Source organism: Kogia breviceps, chromosome 19 (genome assembly GCF_026419965.1).
Source record: "Kogia breviceps isolate mKogBre1 chromosome 19, mKogBre1 haplotype 1, whole genome shotgun sequence".
In the NCBI taxonomy this organism is placed as follows: Eukaryota; Metazoa; Chordata; class Mammalia; order Artiodactyla; family Physeteridae; genus Kogia; species Kogia breviceps.
Genome location: NC_081328.1, coordinates 24,605,345 through 24,625,873, shown reverse-complemented (window position 1 = coordinate 24,625,873; position 20,529 = coordinate 24,605,345). Strand labels below are relative to the sequence as shown.

General features: G+C 42.2%; 1 protein-coding gene across 7 annotated transcripts; it reads right to left on the bottom strand.

Annotated features, from left to right (window-relative positions):
• Nucleotides 1–498: 498 nt before the first annotated feature.
• Nucleotides 499–16,056, bottom strand: VEZF1 (vascular endothelial zinc finger 1). 7 transcript variants are annotated; one of them, XM_067021455.1, is made up of 8 exons: nt 15,789–15,981; nt 13,713–13,872; nt 12,970–13,190; nt 10,407–11,101; nt 9,591–9,654; nt 8,346–8,547; nt 6,969–7,088; nt 499–3,877 (listed from the first exon to the last, which is right to left on the bottom strand). In XM_067021455.1, exons 3-8 carry the CDS (start codon nt 12,973–12,975, stop codon nt 3,450–3,452), a joined length of 1,515 nt encoding a protein of 504 aa, XP_066877556.1. In that variant the 5' UTR covers nt 12,976–13,190; nt 13,713–13,872; nt 15,789–15,981; the 3' UTR covers nt 499–3,449. The 7 variants fall into 7 exon arrangements, with proteins under 7 accessions (XP_066877556.1, XP_066877557.1, XP_066877558.1 ...); XM_067021456.1 differs by having other exon boundaries at nt 13,747–13,872; XM_067021457.1 differs by lacking the exon at nt 13,713–13,872 and having other exon boundaries at nt 8,346–8,529; nt 15,789–16,056.
• Between the last annotated feature and the right edge of the window lie 4,473 nt (nt 16,057–20,529).

Sequence of the window (20,529 nt, the reverse complement as noted above, 5' to 3'; positions counted from 1 at the left end):
GTGTCAGATCCATCTTGATTTGCTGTTTGGTGGTACTGTCACTTGGGTACTTGTCATATCTCTCTTAGCCTCCTTGGAGGCAGCAACCATGTCTTAATCACCTTTGTATGCCCTTTAGTGCCTAACAGTGCCTGGCACATTGTTGGTACTCAGCAGACATCTGATTAATCTAGTTGAACATAAATGGGTAGGCAACCCAGCCTAAAACCCTTTTCAAGTAGAGAAACTGGGTTTAGAGCATGCAAAGAAGTGTCTGAAACCCACCTGCTCTGGGCTTTACTCAAGCTGACTGGCAGAGGTTACTTCTCTTACTGCAGCCAGTCTGGTGCATTTCCACTCTCCCGTCTCGGTGGTCAAACCGGCCTGACGTTAGTCCTTCCCTCTCTCTCCAGCCCAATATCAAGACGTGTACACCTGGAGAAGCAGTGCTTCAAAAATTTTTCTATCATCATGGTGAAATGGTGAAGCTTCTGAGGTATTAAGCAATCCATCATAACATTTGTGACCGGTTAACTTTAATTTGTCAAAATAAATCTGCAGTTTTTGCATGTTAGTAATACAGTGCTGGTATTGACAGGAAAAATCATCCATCTGCTTACATAGAAACCTTCGTTTAGGAGCACACCTTAGGAGGGAAATGGGTACACAATAAAAGGCAAATGTAGGCCAAGCAGCGAGCCCTAGAGCGTTAACAGGCTGGATGTCAGATTTGAGGATGATCTAATACAACTGTTTAGCTGCCAATCTGATAAAGGGGAAGCTCTCAACCAGGTTACAACCAGAAGAGAAAAACAAACTCTCTGCTTTTTTCGTGAGCGGTGGCCGTCGTGCCTTCAACACTTGGTTGAATCAGTTCATCAGCATCAAAACTCAATTCCAGTTCCAAGACAGGAGAATTTCACCACACAACCTACTCGGCCCCTGCTTTCAGTGGCCTGCTGCCACCCCCAGCCTGCCAACTCTCTCCCTCCCAAAAGAAGACACGACGTGGGTTTATTATTGCAGACAAGCTTAAGTGAATAAAGAATGCATACAAAATATCATTTTAACTGAAGTCATACAATGAAGTCTCACTCCTGTTTATTATACAATGAATTGATAAAGCAATCATTCCTAGTATATAGCTTTTTTTTTTTTTTTTTTTTCTTTTTTTTTTTTAAAAGAACTAATACTTTCAGGGTTCTGACGACCACACTCTAGCCTGGGGGAAGGGTCCACACCTGCCCCCACTGAGGACTGCTCCTTGGGCCATTGTGGAGGAAGCCGGGGCCATTTCAATCATGGAGGATTGTGATTGCCAGCCCAGCCAGAGAGAGACGGCAGGTCCCAGCAGGCAGAGCCAGAACCGGGTCCTGGGGCTGCATGCCAGGAAACGTTGGCTTCCTCCAAATGTGGACACGACCTGCCCAATCCAGGCCTCAGCAGGGCCACGCATGGGCCTTCCCTACACGAGTCCTTCCAGTAGTCCACACATAATGCTCTACATATTAAAAACAAACCATTTTGGTACTGTGGATAGGAACAGTTGTAACAAAGTCATAGCTACATATTTTTCTCTACATTTTGTTTATTGAGACAAACTAATTAAAAGGCACAAACATAGGGCATGTTTACATGGACATTATAACAAACATATACATTAAAAGTGTAGGAATGTGTTGCCTTCCTGCTAAACAGAAAGTTCCTAAGCTTTTATATATACAAAAGTTGTACAATTTAATGTCCTAAAGTACAAAAGATCATTTATAAAATTATTTTACACTAAGTACTATTTATTTTTTTACTACGTAGTTCAACCCCCTCGAACTGTTTTGTAAAATGACACACAGATACCTGTCCCTGATGTAGGAAGTCTGCCTCAGATGCAAGGTATTTTGATGCTTGAACTGACACAGTGGGGTATAAATGGAAGTCATCCAGTTTGATAGTCAGTCCTGCAAACATTCTGCAAGATTAACACAACTAATGTCCATTTCTCTTAACTGCAAGATTAAAAAAAGGAAAAAAAACCAAAACCATATTGCAACTTAAAAAAAAAAATCACAGCATCTTGGTTTTAGTAACTTTTTTTCAAAACACAATGCTTTAGAAACATTAATGTGTGGCATGATGGTGTAAAGAGTATCTGTCTCCCTAGCTTTTGGTTTCTACTTTATGTACAGAGATAAAACATCCTGCTAAGAAATAAAAAGCACATGTCTTAACGTGCACAATCATTGCTGGATTTCTGCAGGGAGTGCAGACAGCTGTCTCCCTGAAAACCCGACAGAGCTGTTAGAAGTGTTTTCTCAAAGAAAAAAAAGTGATGTCCATATTTACAAAGTTGAACAAATCTGCACAATACTTGATTAAGAAACAGGAGAAATTTTTTAAAAAAAAGATACACTCTGCTTGTTCTGAAGGGGCATACTACCTAGTTAGTGGTTAGAATAAAAACTGTATACAATTTAATATAAGACATAAACTCTAATGAGCAACTAACACACCTTTCCCTGTTGAAATATCAACAGGCTCTGATTGGGAGAGAGAGGGGCATATCACATCCCAGTGCCTCCAGCGTCTTCCAATTAAAGCAATATATTTTAACTGTTCCAAAGTACTCCTTGACCTCTGAATAGAAGTCCCATTGGCCTCCATTTGTTAGGAGTCTGCCTGCCCGCACACTTGACTTCTCCTCTGTCAGCTGCGGCCTTTTCTTACCAAAACACAATGTGTATATTTTGTTTTTATTTTTTTAATTTTTTTTAAAAAGTCAACTACAATGCTATATTCCATCAGGATTAGTATGCTGAGCAATATTTACATCTCCAAATATCAGGTCACAATCCCTATTATATGTTGAAGATAGAATGATAAATTATCATATGCTTTGCATATCAGAGCTGGTATCACCTTTCCCATAGGGAATGCTGCCTGAAATTAACATATTCCCAAAGGTAAAATGCATATTCTCTGAAATGCATTTTATTATGACAATGCATGTATTTACTCATAAAAACAATAAACACAGACAATTTTACACTAGCTCTCAATCCATGGATTTAGAACTTCAGGTTAAAATCAGCCATCCTGGGGAGAAGAGTTCTGCTAGTGTTCAGAATAAAATGATTTCTTGGGATCAAAACAGTAATGCTGCTTTTTAATTTTGAAGTGGGTTTTGCTTTTTTATGATTGGTTTTAATTCCGGCATTTCATCTTGCCAACTACTATCCTGTTTAAGCAATGCTGTCAGCTAAAAGGAATTTCTGATTAAACTAAAGTGGTCCAGTGATAAGTGACATACACACCCTACTTTGAACAATCCCAGCCAAATTGGAGAATAATGCTACTACACTATTAATAACTAATGTAATAAATCTCCCAATTTCATGGTTTACCTTTTGCTTTAATAAACTAAAAGTTGCTGGTAAATATTTACTTGAACCCATATTTTGATTTTATAATACTGTTTACCAAGGTGGTGATGTAGGCAAAGCTTGGGGTAAGAAAGGCATGCTCTCTACAGGCCTCATTGCTATATTGAGAGGGGCAGCTAACGTCATAGGCGTGGGCAGGTTCATTGGAGACGTGATCGTGACAGGATGTGCTATATTCACTGGGGCAGTGACGGGGGTGGGGAGGTTGACTGGGGTAGTGAGTGTTAAAGGAGAGGTCATGGATAATGGGCTGGTTATAGTCACAGGGTGCCCTATGTTCATTGGGCTGGTTATGTTAACTGCACTTGAAACATTTACTGGACTTCTCATGCTCATTGCAGCTGCCACTGTGACTGGGTTTGACATAGTCCCAGAAGACACAGAGGACGTTATATTGAATGGAGTAGTGAGAGTCACAGGTGTCGTAGCAGCCGTGGAGGTTTGGCACAGGTTAGCAGCTTCTAAAATAAGAAGACAAAAGGGCCTTTAGACTCTCAAAACAGTGAACACAATTCAGTTTCTGAATCAACTTCTTTTAATTAAAAAGGACAAACATTTAATAAATTCAATTATAGTTTTCTACCCTGTGGTCAACAGGAAGGGAGGATCCTTCTGAGCACAAGACGGGGGGCCAGGAACCCCAGCATGAGAGCAGACCTCTTTTCTGATGCTGTGCCTTTCACAAGGCTGAGGCAACTGGCTTAGCCTTGGTGCTTCTGACTTGGAGTTGAGATTTACTTACCTACCTCACAGTGACGCTGGAAGATCAGGTAATTTCTGCAAGGCACTCTGGGGGGCAGAGATATCAAGTAGGGCTAAGTATTCTCACTACCACTTCCATGTAGTTCCTCTGAATTCTAAAGACTTTGCCGGGAAGAACCAAGCACCCACAGGCCAGGCTGGAAGAGCTTGTTTACACAAAGCTGGGCAGATGGTCACACAGTAACAGATAATCAGAAAAATCTCACAAGGCACACTGTAACTAGCAGAGAGAGGTGTGTGTCCTCGATGCTATGTACTCTAGAGCCTTCTCAGAGGTGAAGCCATATTCTGTTAAGGTTTTAAAAATCCATTAAGTAGGGATGGATAAACAAGCTGTTTTAACATCATCTGTTTATTTCAGTCTTAGAAAAATCATTTTAGTTAAATAATTCTGTTGTTTCTGGTTGTTTCTTAACGCTGTTTAGAATGAACAGGTATCCCTCAGTAGGTTTATGTTCTCCTCCCTGCTCCCGTTTCTTCTTCCCTTTCTGAGGCTAACATAATCACCTACTTTATGCCTGGTGTCATTTAACTGTATGTATTCCACACACCACCAGCCACACCAAGGGGGACTAGCCAAGCTAGGAGACCCTGCAGTGAGCTGGGGGACCGTGGTCCTTGTTATCAGCAAAGCCTGGGCACTTCTTAAGGAAAACTTCCCTCAGAGGTGACACCCCTTACACCACCCCTCAACAAAAATCAGCACCACCTGCTGGTGTGTCAGAAAAGTGCAGTAAGAAGACAGATGGGGGTGCTGGCTGTGACCTGGCTGTCAAAACGGAGAAATGCATTTGAGACTAAAGATGGAGGTCTGCCCACAGGCCATGCATGGTCAAATCACCTCAGGTGGACCCTTGAATCAATGAGCAGCCCTTCCTTGATGAGCATGATGTAACCTTGGCATTGCTCCATACTCTATATCAGGGATTCCCAAACCTGGCTGATGATCAAAATCATTTACCTAGGGAGGTTTTTTGAAAAAAACTGCTTCCCAGGAAATTCAATTGTGAGATTTAGATGGAACCTGGGAAATCTATCTATCTGAAAAGCTCCTGAGATGATGATCTGATTGTCATCCAGGTTTGGAAACTTATATTACCTTATTTAAGCCCAATATTTAAAAGGGACATGCTGATTCAAGTTCAGGTTTTCAGGTCAGGAGTCTCTTCTCCCCCCACAAGTGACATTTACTAACATGAACACAGAAGTTTCTAACATCAGTGGTCGTTTCCAAAGAGATTCATGCAACAAATGGGAATACAATAGCATTTTGTTTCATGCAGATCAGAAGATGAGCTAAACAACTGAGTCTTATTGTGCAAGCACACTGAAATGCAATACCAAACAGAAGAGTGCAGAAGAAAAGAATGAGGGAGAAAACCAACTCACTTTTGAGGTGATGGTAGCATGCTAAAAAAATTCTCCTCCTGTTTTCCCCAAGTAAGCTTTCACTTGCTTGGTGGGCGTGCCATCTCCCCACCTCCCCTTCGTTTCCTTTTTAATCTAACCCTATCCCTTTCTGTAACTTAAGCACTTTTACTCTTACTTCTTCTCTGAGCAAAACATCCTTCATAATAATGCGTTTAACCCACTATGCAATTATCATGGCACATACACATATAAATTTTTCTCCCCTACCCGCCCCGCCATTCTCCACCCTTTCTCTTATCACAAAACATTTTATCAAAATAATGACAAATATTCATTTGGAAGATAGGAATAAGCAGCACCTGAGGCAAAGTGGAAAGCCTATCTGAACTGCTGCATTCTTTTCCTCCAATGCCAGTAGATATATGGAAAAGCTATTCCTTTTATCTTTTTCCAAGTACAGGATGTTTAGAAGGGATCTGAGGAAGGGAATAGCTGTACTACATGAACGCAAAGGATGGAAGAAACTACACAGCAAAGGAATTACAGCAGAGCCTACATGCAGGGGATTCCTTATGAGTTTAAAATAAAACAGTAAGACATGACAAGGGTGGGGAAGGAAAAACGGAATTTAGGAACCTGTCCTGTGGCTGATGATACATTGACAAGATGATTTAACTGAAATGGTTGCACAGTAGTCCAGAAGCCAAAGCTACAACTACTAAGTTAAAAAACTGTGCTGAAAACTGATACTCCAACTGCTTCTTTATAAGATATATATGAGAGAAAAGCAAACCATTCCCAGTTTTAGTAACAATTACAGTAAAGTCACTAACAACTGAAGTACATACATGTTAAATAAGCTAATGCCAGCCCCAGTGACAGAATGAATTAGATTAAGGGTGAGACTGAGAAAAAAAGACATCAGCATTATAGAGTCTGAAATATGTAATAAATAATACAATTCAGAAAGAACACTAAAGAGCAGAAAACAACACAGGTGTAAGAAAATGAACTTATGTACACATAAGGATATTTCATCTACCTTTAAGAGTGGGACTATTTTAGAAACACAAAAAAGAGCCTTTAATGCATGGAGGTTGCCATAAAAATGAACATAAAAAGCAACTCTGAGTGTACATAGAAGGACCAAATTTGGCTACAAATGTGTAACAAAATTAAGTCAAAAGAAAGAACCTGACAAGAAGTACTAAGAATTTTTATTTCCTAGTAAAAAAAACTTATTTGGAAGCTTGGAAGCTTTGTTGCTAGTAACTTTACCAGGTATTTCCTAGCATACAGTATCTCCTTAAAGTGTTCCCATAAAGCTGAATTCTCTAAGCTGTGGCTGTTTTACTTTGTTACTTGGCATACTAGATAAACACACTAGCCATGCTATGAGCACTGGATGCCTCATCTTACCTTTCTTTCTTGCTTTGACAGCTTCTTCCCACAGTCTCAGCGTCTCTACCTGCTTCCCTGGCCAGCTCGTCACATGCTGCTGCTGCTGCTTCTGGCTGCTGGTCTCTTCGCTCATGCACGCTGCTCCAAAGACAAAGACAGAAACGCTATATTTACCTGGAAAAAGCGTGGCTATTGTTTCAAAACCCGAACTTAGATACTTTGACTCCTCATGCCTCTATGACCTTTATCATTTGACCGGATAGGTTTTTTACTATAGTACATCTTTTGTGCTGCTATGTCTCTACTGGTCAAAATAGATAAATTTTAAAAATCCAGAGAGCTGGGAAAACCAACATAAAAGAATTCTTTGCTACATTAAAAAGCAAGTATCTTTTAGAATGGAACTTGGGTAATATTAGCATGGAATAATTAATGCTCATCAAAATATGTAACATACTTAGTTACCTGACCACAACGATGTACATTAAAAGTTAATTTCTGTAAAGTTAACAAAGTTTGACATGCTAGATAATAAACCCAATGTACTTACAAAGAAGCAAAAACGAATGAGATTGAAACACATTAACCATTCTTTCCCATTCACTTTTGGCCACCTATCCTGAGAATCTGATGTTTCTGCTGCATGAAGTACATATATAATAGAATACAGAATTAGGAAAACACTTTCTTCTGGTGGTTAGGGAGATCTTAGAAAAAAGCTTGGGTAAATGCAAGTATTGAATTTTATCCACAAGTCCCTGGAATATTCTATCTTTTCAACTCTGAATTTAACGTAAGCAAAGGATTTAAACATTCAAATGGGTATGCTATCCCTTTTCTCTATAGATCTGGGTTTGAGAAGTAAAATTATGTAACACTGCTTTTTTCTTTAGGTTATGAAGGACATGTTATTAATACCATCAGGAGTTAGGGGGCACTCGTGCCTGAGAATCTTGCTAACATTAAATAACAACAGTTAAAATCGCCTGGCATAAGATGCAGCTTCCTACTATGGCTTCTGCTGCCACAATCCTAACACACTAAAGCTTTTTATTCAAACCCCACAGAAGAAGGGACACACTGAAAAATAGCTGCAGGGAAATCGTGCTCTTCTAACATGGACGTTATTAGTAGACAGTACAGGATTAAAAGCAAAATTAGTGGAGAGTTTATCATTGTTGCCTGTATACATGTATGTAAAGTGTATTTCCAACACTAATATACGCCGTCCATTGATGCATGTTTGCATACTTTAGCAACAGGAGGAAACAAGTAACGTGAACATTAATATAGTCCTGCGAACACATGTGAAAATATCTTCAATATATTATAAAAAAAAATCTAGATCCCATCAATCTGAAATGCAAAAGAAATACAATTTGAAGTGCCACCTACTTTTACTGATGCCTTGTTTACATGTATTACAGTTGATACTTTGGCTCTGCCCGTGTGTCTTTAAGTGGCTGGTGATGTATGCTGCGCTTAGGAGCTTCCCACAGATGTTACAGGATACTTTGCCTTCGTGGCGTACCATGTGTGTCCGCAGTCTGTCTTTGGTGGCAAAGGCAGCAGTGCACGTCTGCATGAGGGAGGAAAACTTTTTTTAAATATAGACTATCCTGTTCTACTCATTTTAAAGTACGTTATATTCTAGGTATTACCCTACTCGTGTCAGCAAGCAGACTGAATTAGCTGAATTTTAATTGCATGTGTTACCTAGAATTGCACTCACGATAAAACACCTGGTGAATTTTAGACTCTTACATTCTGAGGGGAAGAAAAAAATATCAACAGAGTAGTGAAAAGATGTGAGCTGTAGAGTCAGTTAAACCCGGATTTAAATCCAGCTCCCTGACTCACTAAACAATGTAATACTCAGCAAGTTAGCTAACCTATCTGAATTTATTTCATCTGTAAAATAAAAATAATACCTACCTCACAAAATTACTGGTGGATTAAGAGCCTGGCCCAAGGCCTCATGGCAGGTAATCACTCAATGACACTAGCTTCCTTCCTCCAGCTGGATTTTTCTTAGAATTCAAATCACTTACTTAATAAAACCAGTCATTAACAAATTTAACTGAAAGGAGCACAAAAAGACTTCCAGCAAAAAAAAAGAATTACTGATGCCTAAGACGGTCATTTCATTTAGCAAGATTCTTAACCTTTTCATTACCACAACTTAGGTCATTAGAGAATGCTCCAAATTTGGCAATAGCAGACAAAAATCCAGTAAGTGGTAACATTTGGGAGAAAATTCATATTTTCTTCCATTACGGTTAACACAACCTCAACCATCAGCCCAGAAGTTAATTTAAAACACTTCATTCATTTATTCATTTCAAATAAACAACGACCTTTGCAAGACAATAAATTTTTTTTTCTTATAACAATAAATACTGTTGCCCAAGGAAAATGAAATGTAGCTTAACAAAAACAACATTTACACTTTTAAATGATCTTGCCTCACAGAAATAGAAGCTGTCATTTATATTTTATAAAACCAGAATTCAAATGGACCACATTTACTCAAGTCAGTGATTTTAAGACTATTCAAGAAAGGTGAGATTTGACTGGCTCAGACCTTCTGGATAATGTGCATTAAGTGCTACACTAAGGATAAGTCATTTTAACTCTTACTTGGCATTTGAAGGGTCTTTCTGTTGAATGGACATGTTTTACGTGACAGCTTAAGTGGTCAGGCCTGTGAAAGAGAGAGTTTCAACAGAAGATGTAATGGAACACACATAGAGAAATGCTACTTACTGTGATGTTTACATGCTTGTCAGACATGGGTGGGGGACATTTTAAAATAAAGAAAGATAGCAGAATTAACAACTCCCCCACCCTCCAGTGCAAGCCTCCTTACCTTTCTTACCATAAACAAAAGTCTTAGTCCTTTACCTGTTAATTTTCTTTCCTAGTCAACATCAAATCATATTAGGTCTTGATTCTTTACAATTACAAAATACCCAAAGTTTAGTCCTAACACTTGCCAGAGACAACTGCTACTACATTAACTTTAAAAGCCTCTAAAAATGAAAATTAGTGAAATGTTAGTAACCACAGAAAAATGGAAAAAAACGTTCTCTTAAAAGTTTTAAGAGATTCCAAGGTCATCCCAACTTCCAGGATATGTTTCTTTGATTTGTGCAGTGAATCTCATGTCCAGCCACCCAAATGAATTGAAAACTAATGGTTTTGCAGTGATAAGAAGTACTGATGCGCCAAAAGAAGGCCTGAGTCCACCAAGGCACTTCTTAAATGAAATAATAACTTAATCACTATGTCACCACTTGTCAGCCACACCAAACTGGAACTAGACCTGGAGGTGTCTGTCACCAATCTCCTCTAATAACACAGGGCTGCAAATATCTATTCTCACATAAACCTTCCAGATCACACAGAGATCGTACTGATACCATAATGAAAAAAAAGCAAAGCAAAATGCAGTACCTTGAGAAGCCTTTCCCACAAACACTGCAAGTATAGGGTTTGGTGATGCCTCCTTCGTGAGACCTCACATGGTAAGTCATCCGGTCCTTCCTCTTGAAGCGCTGATTACAAATAGGACACTCGAAGGGCTTTTCGTCCGAATGGGAGAGCTTGTGCCGGTTGAGGTGGTACACATCTCGGAAGGCCTTCCCACACATCTCACAAGCATGGTTCTTCTTGACGGGTTTACTGGGTTTCTTGACAGACTGCGTCACAGGCATAGCTGTGGTGCTGGCACTGCTGCTGGGGTTGGTGCCCGAGGAAGATGTAGTGACTGTTGACAAGATGCCTGCAATGGTTGAGACCAACGAAGTTCGGCTGCTGTCCCCAGCGATGGTGGAGATAAGGGGAACCACCGTGGTGGGGGTTTTCTTTGGCCGGGACACCAACTTGATGCCTGTGTGGCAGGACTCGTGGCGCCTCAGGTGATAGCTGTCCCTGAAAGCTTTACTGCAGTAAGTGCACACAAAGGAAGTTTTGGGTTTTTCTTTTTTAATCCCAATGGCATCCTTTAATGTTTCTGGAGCAGCCTGAGGTTTCTGAGTTATTGGTATTGGAAGCAATGGTTTCTGATCAGGGGGCTCCACAGCAGAGCTCAGGAGGGGCAGCAAGCTGTTCTGTGCTGCCTGCTGTTGGTGATGGGAGGCTTCGTGGGCCTAAAACCAAACATTTACACTTCAGAAATTCAGCCTCTCACAATGACCTTCAAAATTCAACATGCTTCAGACAATAGAGACCAGAAGAAACAATCAAGGAGACTGTAAGCTACTCTCTGCAGCAGAGATCCAGCAACCACCTAGCTACTCTCAGAGCTCCCAATACAAAGCATTAAAATCACTGCACAGACACAAAACTTTTGACAGTGATCTTGCTTTCAGACAGCTGACTAAACTACACACCACCCTGATTCATAAGGGACATACCAGCTGATGAAATGAGTCTGCATTAGTCTGTCAGTGCTGAAACCAAGTTGAAATAACTTGTCAAAAAAATTACACTCCAGACTTAACTATTTAACAGCACCTTACTGCAGTACTCCACAAGCCACACACTCACACACATACATATACAGACACGTAATCATCTACTTGTCTATTTTACCTAGGAAAATAGATGTTTCTCCCCTTCCATCAGAAACTCTCAGTGACCGAGGAAAGAGGCTGTTGCTAAGTAATACAAGGAATCTAGGTCTCCGAACACACATGCTAGTGGTTAAGTTTACTTTTAAAGTTTCCACTTAACTCTACTAAAAGATTTGGTTGAAATGGAATCTGCTATTAATCATCCTGGAAGGCATCTGTGAAGGCAGCCCCCAGCAAACACCTGTCAATTGTTTCTCAGTTCATTTAATCTTACACTAGAAGTCTGCATCCTTTAGCAACACTAGTTGTTCAAACCCCAAACTCAGACTAATAAGAGAAAACAAACTATAAATAATTTAAATTCCTTTCATTTTCATCTTCTAGCAGTTGTAGGGCTAAAGTATTGGACATTTGCTGTTATAAAGTGCTTTTCCACTCCAAAACTGGGAGCTGGACACCGTTTGGAAATTTTCTTTAGCTGCACTGAAACCAAAATTTCATTGTGGGTCAGGTTCTTGGTATTTATGAATAGTTACTCACTTGGTTTTGATTCTTCCAAAATTCTCCATACCTCTATACTGATAAACATTTAGGAAATGATGGGAAAAAATTCCTGAAATAGTTCTTCCTAATGTTATATTTGATTAACATTATTTTTGAAACTCTTGACAGTGAGCTCGAGCCCCCATGCTTGAGTTTTGTCATCCTAAAAGGATACATGCACTCAGAGGTAAGAGTTCCAAATATGTTAAGCATACAGTGTCCTAGCAAGGGCCCATCCCATCACCTCAGACACTCTAGATACTTATTTACCCTTTTCACTCTATTAAGTCCTACATTACACTCCATTAAGTAAAAAAATATGGAGACAGACAGACACACTCACACAGAGCTCCTCTCTTGACGAATAAGAACATCTACCACACACAGCTCCATGTTTACTTGATAGCAGCACAACAGCTAAGCCTAGAACCAGACTTCCCTAAATCATCAGGAGGTGTCATATCCAGAGTTAACCACTTTCAATTTAATAATTTTGACTGCATCTTCCTTTGAGTCCTGGAAGTACTCATAGAAATTGTGTGCTTACTTATGAGTATCTTCCTGGACTTAGTGCTCATACTGAATTACAGTCCACTTTTAATTTAATTTATGGAGCTCCTGTAACTGTCAGGGTCTACCCCAGTGACTTTAGTAAAAACTTTATAGAATTTGGACTCCAATCTTACCCCCTTTCCAACCTGGCTGTAGGATGCCCAAGCTTCCGTACAGTATACAAACGGTTAATAGCTGAAGATAGCTCAAGATATACAATTTCAAAGGCTAACAGATCAGATAATAGGGAAAGCAAATCTTCTGGACAAAGTTCAGACTTATAGTGTTTAGAGGCATTTTTCAATTCTAAACAACCATTAGTTCGATGGAGTACTAAAAGCACTTACTGCCATTTTACCAATTCAGATGTCTGTGGCAACATAAAGTATTTTTACAGCATTGCTGAAGCTCACTCTCACAGGAGGGTCACACCAGGTCCCTGCTTCTCGGGTGAAATGCTGTAGAATGCCTCGCCCACTACGGGAATCACTCTCTGAGGATTCCTAGGATCCCCACACTTCTATATGAAGCCTTCTAAGAGGGGAACTGGGTTTCCCCAACTTGTTCTCTGGGGGAGAGACAGAGTAAAATAACAACCATGGCCTGCCTTCAGTTAAGTGATTTTTAAAAATATATAACTTCTGGGTAGACTTTTATTTGACTAGCATCATCAAACCAAAGTTTTAATTTTATCTCCCATCTCTTTCAACTGCAAGGCTTTTTTAACCCTGCCCAAGCTTTCCTCTTCTGGGGCTGGCAAAAAACCAAAACAGAAATGTTATTTCATCACCCAGGGTGGTAGGATATGGCACCATGAAATCTCCAGTGCCAGAGGGTAAAAGATTTTGTACTGAAGGAAACTGGCATCAGTGAGTCATATCTTGAATGTCCTGTGAGGAGAATCATCTATCAAACATTTTAACAGATATGGCTTTCACTTTCCACCAGGTTATTTGGAAAGCCAGCAGGTATTAAATTGCTTTAAAATATAAATTCAACAGGATGCTCCAGGAAACAAATGAGAGAGTTTAACTCTCCATTTCCCCAGTGAAAATTACTTAAAACTGGAACTGAGTAAGTCTATTCATACCTTTCCAGAGAAAAGACTGAAATATTCTCTTTACCCATTCAACTGTCCTCGGCTCTAAATTATAAGTTTTCCAACAATTTTCACTGCACACATTGCCAAGCCCAGGATCAAATATTAGCTTTCACACTTCTCCATCAGGTGGAAAAAAAGATTTTAATAGCTGAAAAAAATTAAATAATATAACATCTAATTAAAAAGTTGATCATTAAATGCTTGGCATTTGCTTTCCCCAGGAAAAGAATAATAAAAGTATTCCAAAAGATTTTTCAACTAGTTTTCCAAAAATTAGTTATGGGGTTTTCCTTTACATAAAGAACTCTCATTTTTTTTCAATCTCCATTGAGAGCACGTTTAATATGGTAAATCTAAATCATTCCTCATGTGAAAAATCACTGCAGTGGCCCATTAATCCCATATTTTAAAATGACCATTTGAAAGCTTTTTCAAGAGAGGGCATTTGCCACCTTTACACCAACCTGGATGCAAGCTAGTTATATATCAAATTTTTCCAATGCATTTTTAAGTTGACTTATCACATTATCAAGCTCATCAAAGCACTTGTTAAAACTACTAGATCGCAATAAGGGCCAAGTTAGTGAATTTCGTAATTTTGGGTATGTTCAATTTTAAGAAGCCCGAATATATTTCAATTACTTAAAAATCAAATTACTCACATTCGAAAGAATATGTCTTAAAACAATAAACCATCTCTACACAGTAGGCACTGTTTGAATTATCCAGTTCCTTATATTAACTCCACTGGGATGGGTCCAGTGGCTGGATTTTTTTTGAAAGTTCTGCATCCGTTCCTGGTTAGTTCCAAAAGGTCTCAAGCGCCCAAGCTACGCATTTGGGATTTCACGAAGTTATTCAAATAGAAGGAAAATAACTCAGAGAGGCGGGAAGAACGCACTTAAAGTGACGAGCTTCCTAACCTCCGGTTCCTAAGTTTCCCCGTGAGCTCATTACTACTGCCCATTAAGTGCTTCGTTTTCAAACAGAAACGAAGCGGGGAAAAAATAAGTTCTAGGTCTTCCAGATAGGGGTCCCCACCTCAGATGGGCGGGCAAGAGGATTGCCAACACATCAGCTACAGTCACCTTCAAGTTTCTTGCAAAAAGTGAAGACCAACACCCCACGAATGACTCATCTGGGGGCTCTGTAAGCGGACTTTGTTTGCTCTCTCCACTGGCCGTCTCCCCCACTTGGTTGGAGGAAACGCTAGAGGTGGGACGAGAGAGAAACGCGCCCCAGGAGAAGGTGGGGCCTCCCGGAGTCCCGGCCCCCCGCCGCCCCCCTCCCCAAGCCGGGGGATTCCCCGGGCTGAATGGGACGGCGGGAGAGCTGGACAGAGGGAGAGGGTGTCAGCTGCCAAGGCTCGGCACAGGCTTGGGAATGAAAACACGTAAATCCAACGAAAAAGTTTGGGGAGGGGATACACGTTTACAACACCCCCCAACTGGGTAAACATGAGGGGGGCGGCGGGAAGGGGGAGTGGCGGGGAGCCCAAGAATACCCGCTATTCGCGGGGACTCGGGGGGGGGGGTGCTTGTCAGAAAGTCAACACACACACACAAAAAGAGGACAGGGAGGTGAAAAGAACGGAGAGCGAGCGAAAAGATGGATGAAGTGGGGGGGAAGTGAGCAGGACCCGGGGACCCCCCTCACCCCACGGTGCGGGCCCGGGCCCGGCGCGCCGTGGCCGAGCGGACCGCGCTATCCAGCGGCCCAGCGCCCTCCTTTCTCTGGGCCGCGGGTGGTGACAGCGACCGGCCTCCTCCCTTCCCCTTCAGGGCGGGAGGGAAGGGTGTGTGTGCGTGTGTGTGTGTGCGCTGGGGGGGCCCGGGGGTCACCCCGAGGCCTGTTCTCTTCCCCGCACCCCGTGAGGCCGCCTCCTTTCACCTCAGCAGCCCCGCTCCGCCGAGGCGGGCGGGCGGGCGGAAAAACAAAGGGGGATTAAGGCCGGGCCGGAGAGCGGAGCCGGGAGGGAGGGGAGGAGGAGCGCCCGCCCGCCCGCCAGCCCCGGGCCCGGCCCCCCTGTCCCCCCCGTGTCCCCCCCGGGGGGGGCCCCCGTACCTGGAACAGGAACGCGGTCCAGTTGGCCTCCATGGCTGCAGCGGCCGACCCCCCTCCTCCCCACTCCCCCCGCTCGGGGAGCCTCCTCAGGCGGAGGAGGCGACAACAAAGCGGCGGCGGCGGCGGCGGCAGCGGCAGCGGCGGCTCCTCAACATGGCAGCGCCGAGCGCGGCCACTTCCGGTAACCTCCGGGACGCACCACCGCCGCGGCGAGCGCGGGCGGGGGGGGAGCCCCGACCCGGCCGCCGCCGCCCCCAGTGGCCCGGACCCCTCCCGGTCGTCCCCGCGGCCCGCTCGCCGCCTCCGAGTTCAGCCAGTGCCCGCGGGCGGTGGGGTCAGGGCCCCCGCGGGGGGGCTGGGGTGGGGCCGGGGGCGGGGATGGGGCGCGGCGTCCCCCCCCGCGGGGGTGTGTGGTGCTGCGGTCCGTGGCTCAGGCAGCTGGAACAGGGGGAGCTCAGGAGAGAAGATGGAGGACGCCAGGGTCTGGCGCTGGCTCGCTGGGCACGGCCGGGCCGGCTCCCGTGACTCAAACCCGGTGCCCGGCAGCATCGCGTCCCTCAGGCCCTCAGCGGAAGGCACAGGCCACGGTGGCACCCGGGCTCTTCAGTCCCTTTCGCGCAGCACAGCCCCTACCTCCAAACTGGAGGAAGCCCCTTCGGTTTGGAGTGTCTTTCCCCTTTGGTATTTCATCCCAGCGAAACCTTCCGCACTCTTGCTGGATACGCATCTACTCTGAGTGGCCTTCCAACTCAAGCAGGGAATCCCACTGGGGTGCAGCCTCAGATCCTCCCTGTGCGGAGGGAAACACTTCCCACGCGTAGAGGTGTCATTACTGGGTTATTCTTGGGTGAAGAAGGGCTGAGCTTCCCCATCCTCTTCTTAACTCCAGATATGATGTGAAATTCTACTGAACATCCCCCTCTCCCGCCAAAAAAAATATTTTTTTTAATTAAAGAGAAAGTACAGACAAAAAATTGTTTTAGTGCTTTAGTACAGTCTACTTCCTCACCCCCCAAAACAAGAATTGAACTTCTGGTTGGACAGCGTCAGTTGTCACTGAGGTGACCCCAGCCTCTGTTTGCAGTTCCAAGTCTTCCGTGTAGGCGTCACTGCTACTGGAATTTTGTATGATGATGCCCTGAACATTTTCTATCAAAGACAAGCTGTTATTAAACAAGTGCCTCCAGTCCAAGAAGTCTCCTGTGGTGGGAAATGAGGAGGCAGCCTCTATCAGTGATATTTGTGTAAACTCTGGCTTTAAAAAATTCCACAGATGGTCAAATTATTACAAGACTTCAACCTCTTTCATAACCGACTGTCTGTTATCTCATTCCCTCCATTTATTCCTCTTAAATCACATTCTAATCAAGGTCACCATCTCCAACTTCCCCCATACATACACAATAAAAAATAATATGGTTGAAGAATTCTATTGGTAAAAGAAACTGAAGAGGTATAGTAATTTGACAGTCTGTTTCCTTTCCATCGACTACACATATATACCCCCTTCCCACACTTTCCTTCCCTCAGTCACCAGAATGAAGGGGCTGGCAAACGTTCGTCTGGTTCCTTTTAGAGTTGATTCCCTACTGGACACTGCCTGGAGGCCTTGGGAACGAATGAGAAGTTCTGCAGTTTGGATCAGTGGCAGAAGCAGGTAACACATCAGGGAACCAGTCAGCCTAAGACAGGAGGGGACAGAAAATGATGAATAGTTTCTGATTACATTCCTCAGCTAAACTGCTACAGTGGCCCCTATGTCTCCTATAAACGTCCATTAGTCTCTTTTGGAAAGAGAAATAAAATGGTTCAGGAAGCCTAATTTATATATACATACAAGATAAGGAGAGAACTAAGATGTAAACCTAAGGAATCAACTAGGTAAACTAAAACCTTTTTGCTCTGACCTCGGACACTGCATATTCTTTTGTTTTCATTCAATGAATGCACGTCTCTGCTTCTTTCCTGTTTTAACGCATTCACTTCGAGGTCTCTGTAATACATCTCTTCAGTCTTTCCCCTTCCCTGTACAGCCTCTCCTACTTTGCTGCCTTTCAAACTGTGGTGAAAATGAAGTTTCAGGATCATAAGACTAGTACTTGATGAAGACCATTTTTCTACTAACAATATTGCCACAGTCTCTTGAACTTCTTTTCCCAGGATCTAGAAAGCCTTTCTCTAGCAATCCTTCTCACAACCTCTGGAGAGGGGTTTCCCCACTACCACAAAGTAGAGGTCAAGTAAAAACAGGCCAGTTCTCACTACTGAAGAGCTGGGATTCAGAAGTATCACTTTTCTTGAGGTAAATGGCTAATTTTTATCTCTATCCATGAGATGAAACCAGAATTCCTGATTGCTCCGATTTTTCTTTCCCATTAAAAAGAAAAATTAACAATCTTTTAAATTCAGATGAAATTTTAAATCTTAGGATATTTTCCAGAGAAAATATCCAGAAGTTTGGAATGAGTACTCAGAAACAATCAGCTCCAACTGTTTTGAGGAATATAATGAAATTAGGAAGATCAAAGATTCCATTCTTAGGACAGAAAAAATCCTTAACCACAAACAAAATGAACCCCTCCTCAAGCCTGCTTCCACAGACTATACTGGGGTCCAGTCAAAACACTAGCAATGTCTGAAGACAATAAATTCATATTGATCACTGTAAACAACTTTCAGTGAATGAATCAACGGTGTTACCTCCAGTTTTGATGTATAACTGAAATGTCTGGTGTCTAAGCCAAAAAATATATGTGCCTACATCCACCCAAATAAAGTTCAGATTCCCTCCCCACCCTGTTCAGGTTCTTCTTTCCCATCTTCCCTGCCCCAGTGTGTATAACCTGTCACTTAATCTTTTAGGGCCTCATCTGGAGAATGAGGACAAAATAAATACCTATCTCACAGAGACAGGACTGTGGATTAAATGAGAAATGTGTATAAAAAGCTTAGAACATTTCCTGGAATATAACAAGTGCTAAGTATATGTTTTTATTGGTGCTACTGAGTCAGGTTCTAGATTAATTCTGGGGCTAGGAACTCTGCATAAGAGCTCTGAGCCAGTTCTTACTTTCTCTCAAAGTAACAGGTTTTCCCCCATGCCACATCCCCCTCTCCTTTGAAGAGCCCTAAGGTAAAGGGCCAAAAGGCTAAGGACACATGACAAAGGAAGAAACCTACCAAGATCAGCATTTACAAGGACAACTTTTAGCAAACATTAGAAAGTAACAGGATATTTCCTTCCCATTTTGGAAAGGATTTTAAAATCCTATGAGTATGTTAAGGATTAAGATTTGATGCAGAATCCTAGGCATAGAAACCATCTCTGCTATTGTCAATTAACCTTCCCAAGAAAGACTAATCAACAAACCAAAACCAAATCAAATCCAAAACTGTCCATAGAGACTATCTAGTTAGAAGCAGCTTCAAATTGGAAGTTAATGAACAAACTCTTCATGCAAGAAAGCTGGAACTGACAATGAACAGATCTACTAGTAAAAAGCAAGACTGCAATATTTAGAAATACCAAAAACACTGGCCAGAGAGAAATGTTACCCTGCATTACCAGCCTCAGTGTAATCGGGGAGAATGGACACACACCCTACCAGACCAAAGGCAACTACCCCCAACACACACCCAAAAAAGAGACAAAATCAAGCCTCTCTGGGAGGAAAGCAGAAGTAATCTCCCCACCCCACCTCCCCACACTAAGGGCTTAAGCCACTTGCCTGTGGCCCATGTGGCCAGAAGCTGGGTTTGTGTTTCAATTCTACCACCTAAAGTGTCATCACTAGTTTATTTCTGCTTTAACTGGTAAGGTGAGGAAGGGGAAACAACGAAGAATTTTTTTTTCCTAAATACCTATTTAAGTTCCTTGACAGCTGTAACATAGTCACAGAGAACAAAGGGACAGGGAACAAACCTACCCATTTTCCTAGTAGACATTTAGTTTAACTGGTAGTTGAGGGTCCTTAAACACTCTATTGTTTTGAAGAAGGGCCATATACCCAAGATGCCCAAAACAAATCCAAAGCCATGGAAACACATTTATCACCTTAACTCTTTTTGAAAGAAGCTGCCAGAAATCAATACTTAACCTATCAGTTTCTTCCACAAAGCATCTGAATAGAAATACCTTCCATTTTACAACTCCTGAGTGGCTGACAGAGGACATCCAACAAATAGCAAGCAAGACAGCACAGGACACAAGCAGGAAAGAAACTAAGATAGGTCAAAAATACACCAAGTAAGAAATTCAATACAACTGGAAAACATACTCTCAGGCACCAACATTTCTCCTTTGGACACCTGTTCCTCCCTGCCCTCAGATGCCCCAAGTCCAGGGTAATGGCTGAGCTTGAAAAAAAGTTGCCACTTAACAGGTCACGCAAACTTTGTGGGCCTGAACCAACAATTACAAAGCTTAGTTCAGTTACATCATGCTAATAGTCAAAAACATAAATTAAATCCTTACATAAGCAGTTATTTTGGTACAAAGGAAAAGCTCTTTTCAGTGTTATAGCCCCCACCCCAAATATATTCCACTGATTAAAAGAGGGATGTAATGACACTAAACAGCATTGTGCTAGTAGCCATCTGCATTACCAGAAAAATGATTCATTTGCAAAAAATAAAATAAAAAAATAAAAATTAGTACTTGTTAATGCCTGTCCAAATGTTCTTGTGAAGAGTGGGGGCAGGGCAAAAACATACATATATCAAGTGAATACTCTTTACCCAA

Coding starts and splice junctions, on each gene's coding strand:
- VEZF1 (XM_059047735.2), bottom strand. CDS start 15,821: ATGGAGGCCAACTGGACCGCGTTCCTGTTCCAG. Junction 8,548..9,590: donor AAAGACCCTTCAAATGCCAA/GTAAGAGTTAAA, acceptor ATTTAAAAAAAG/TTTTCCTCCCTCATGCAGAC. Junction 7,089..8,345: donor TAAACAAGGCATCAGTAAAA/GTAGGTGGCACT, acceptor TCTTTGGAGCAG/CGTGCATGAGCGAAGAGACC.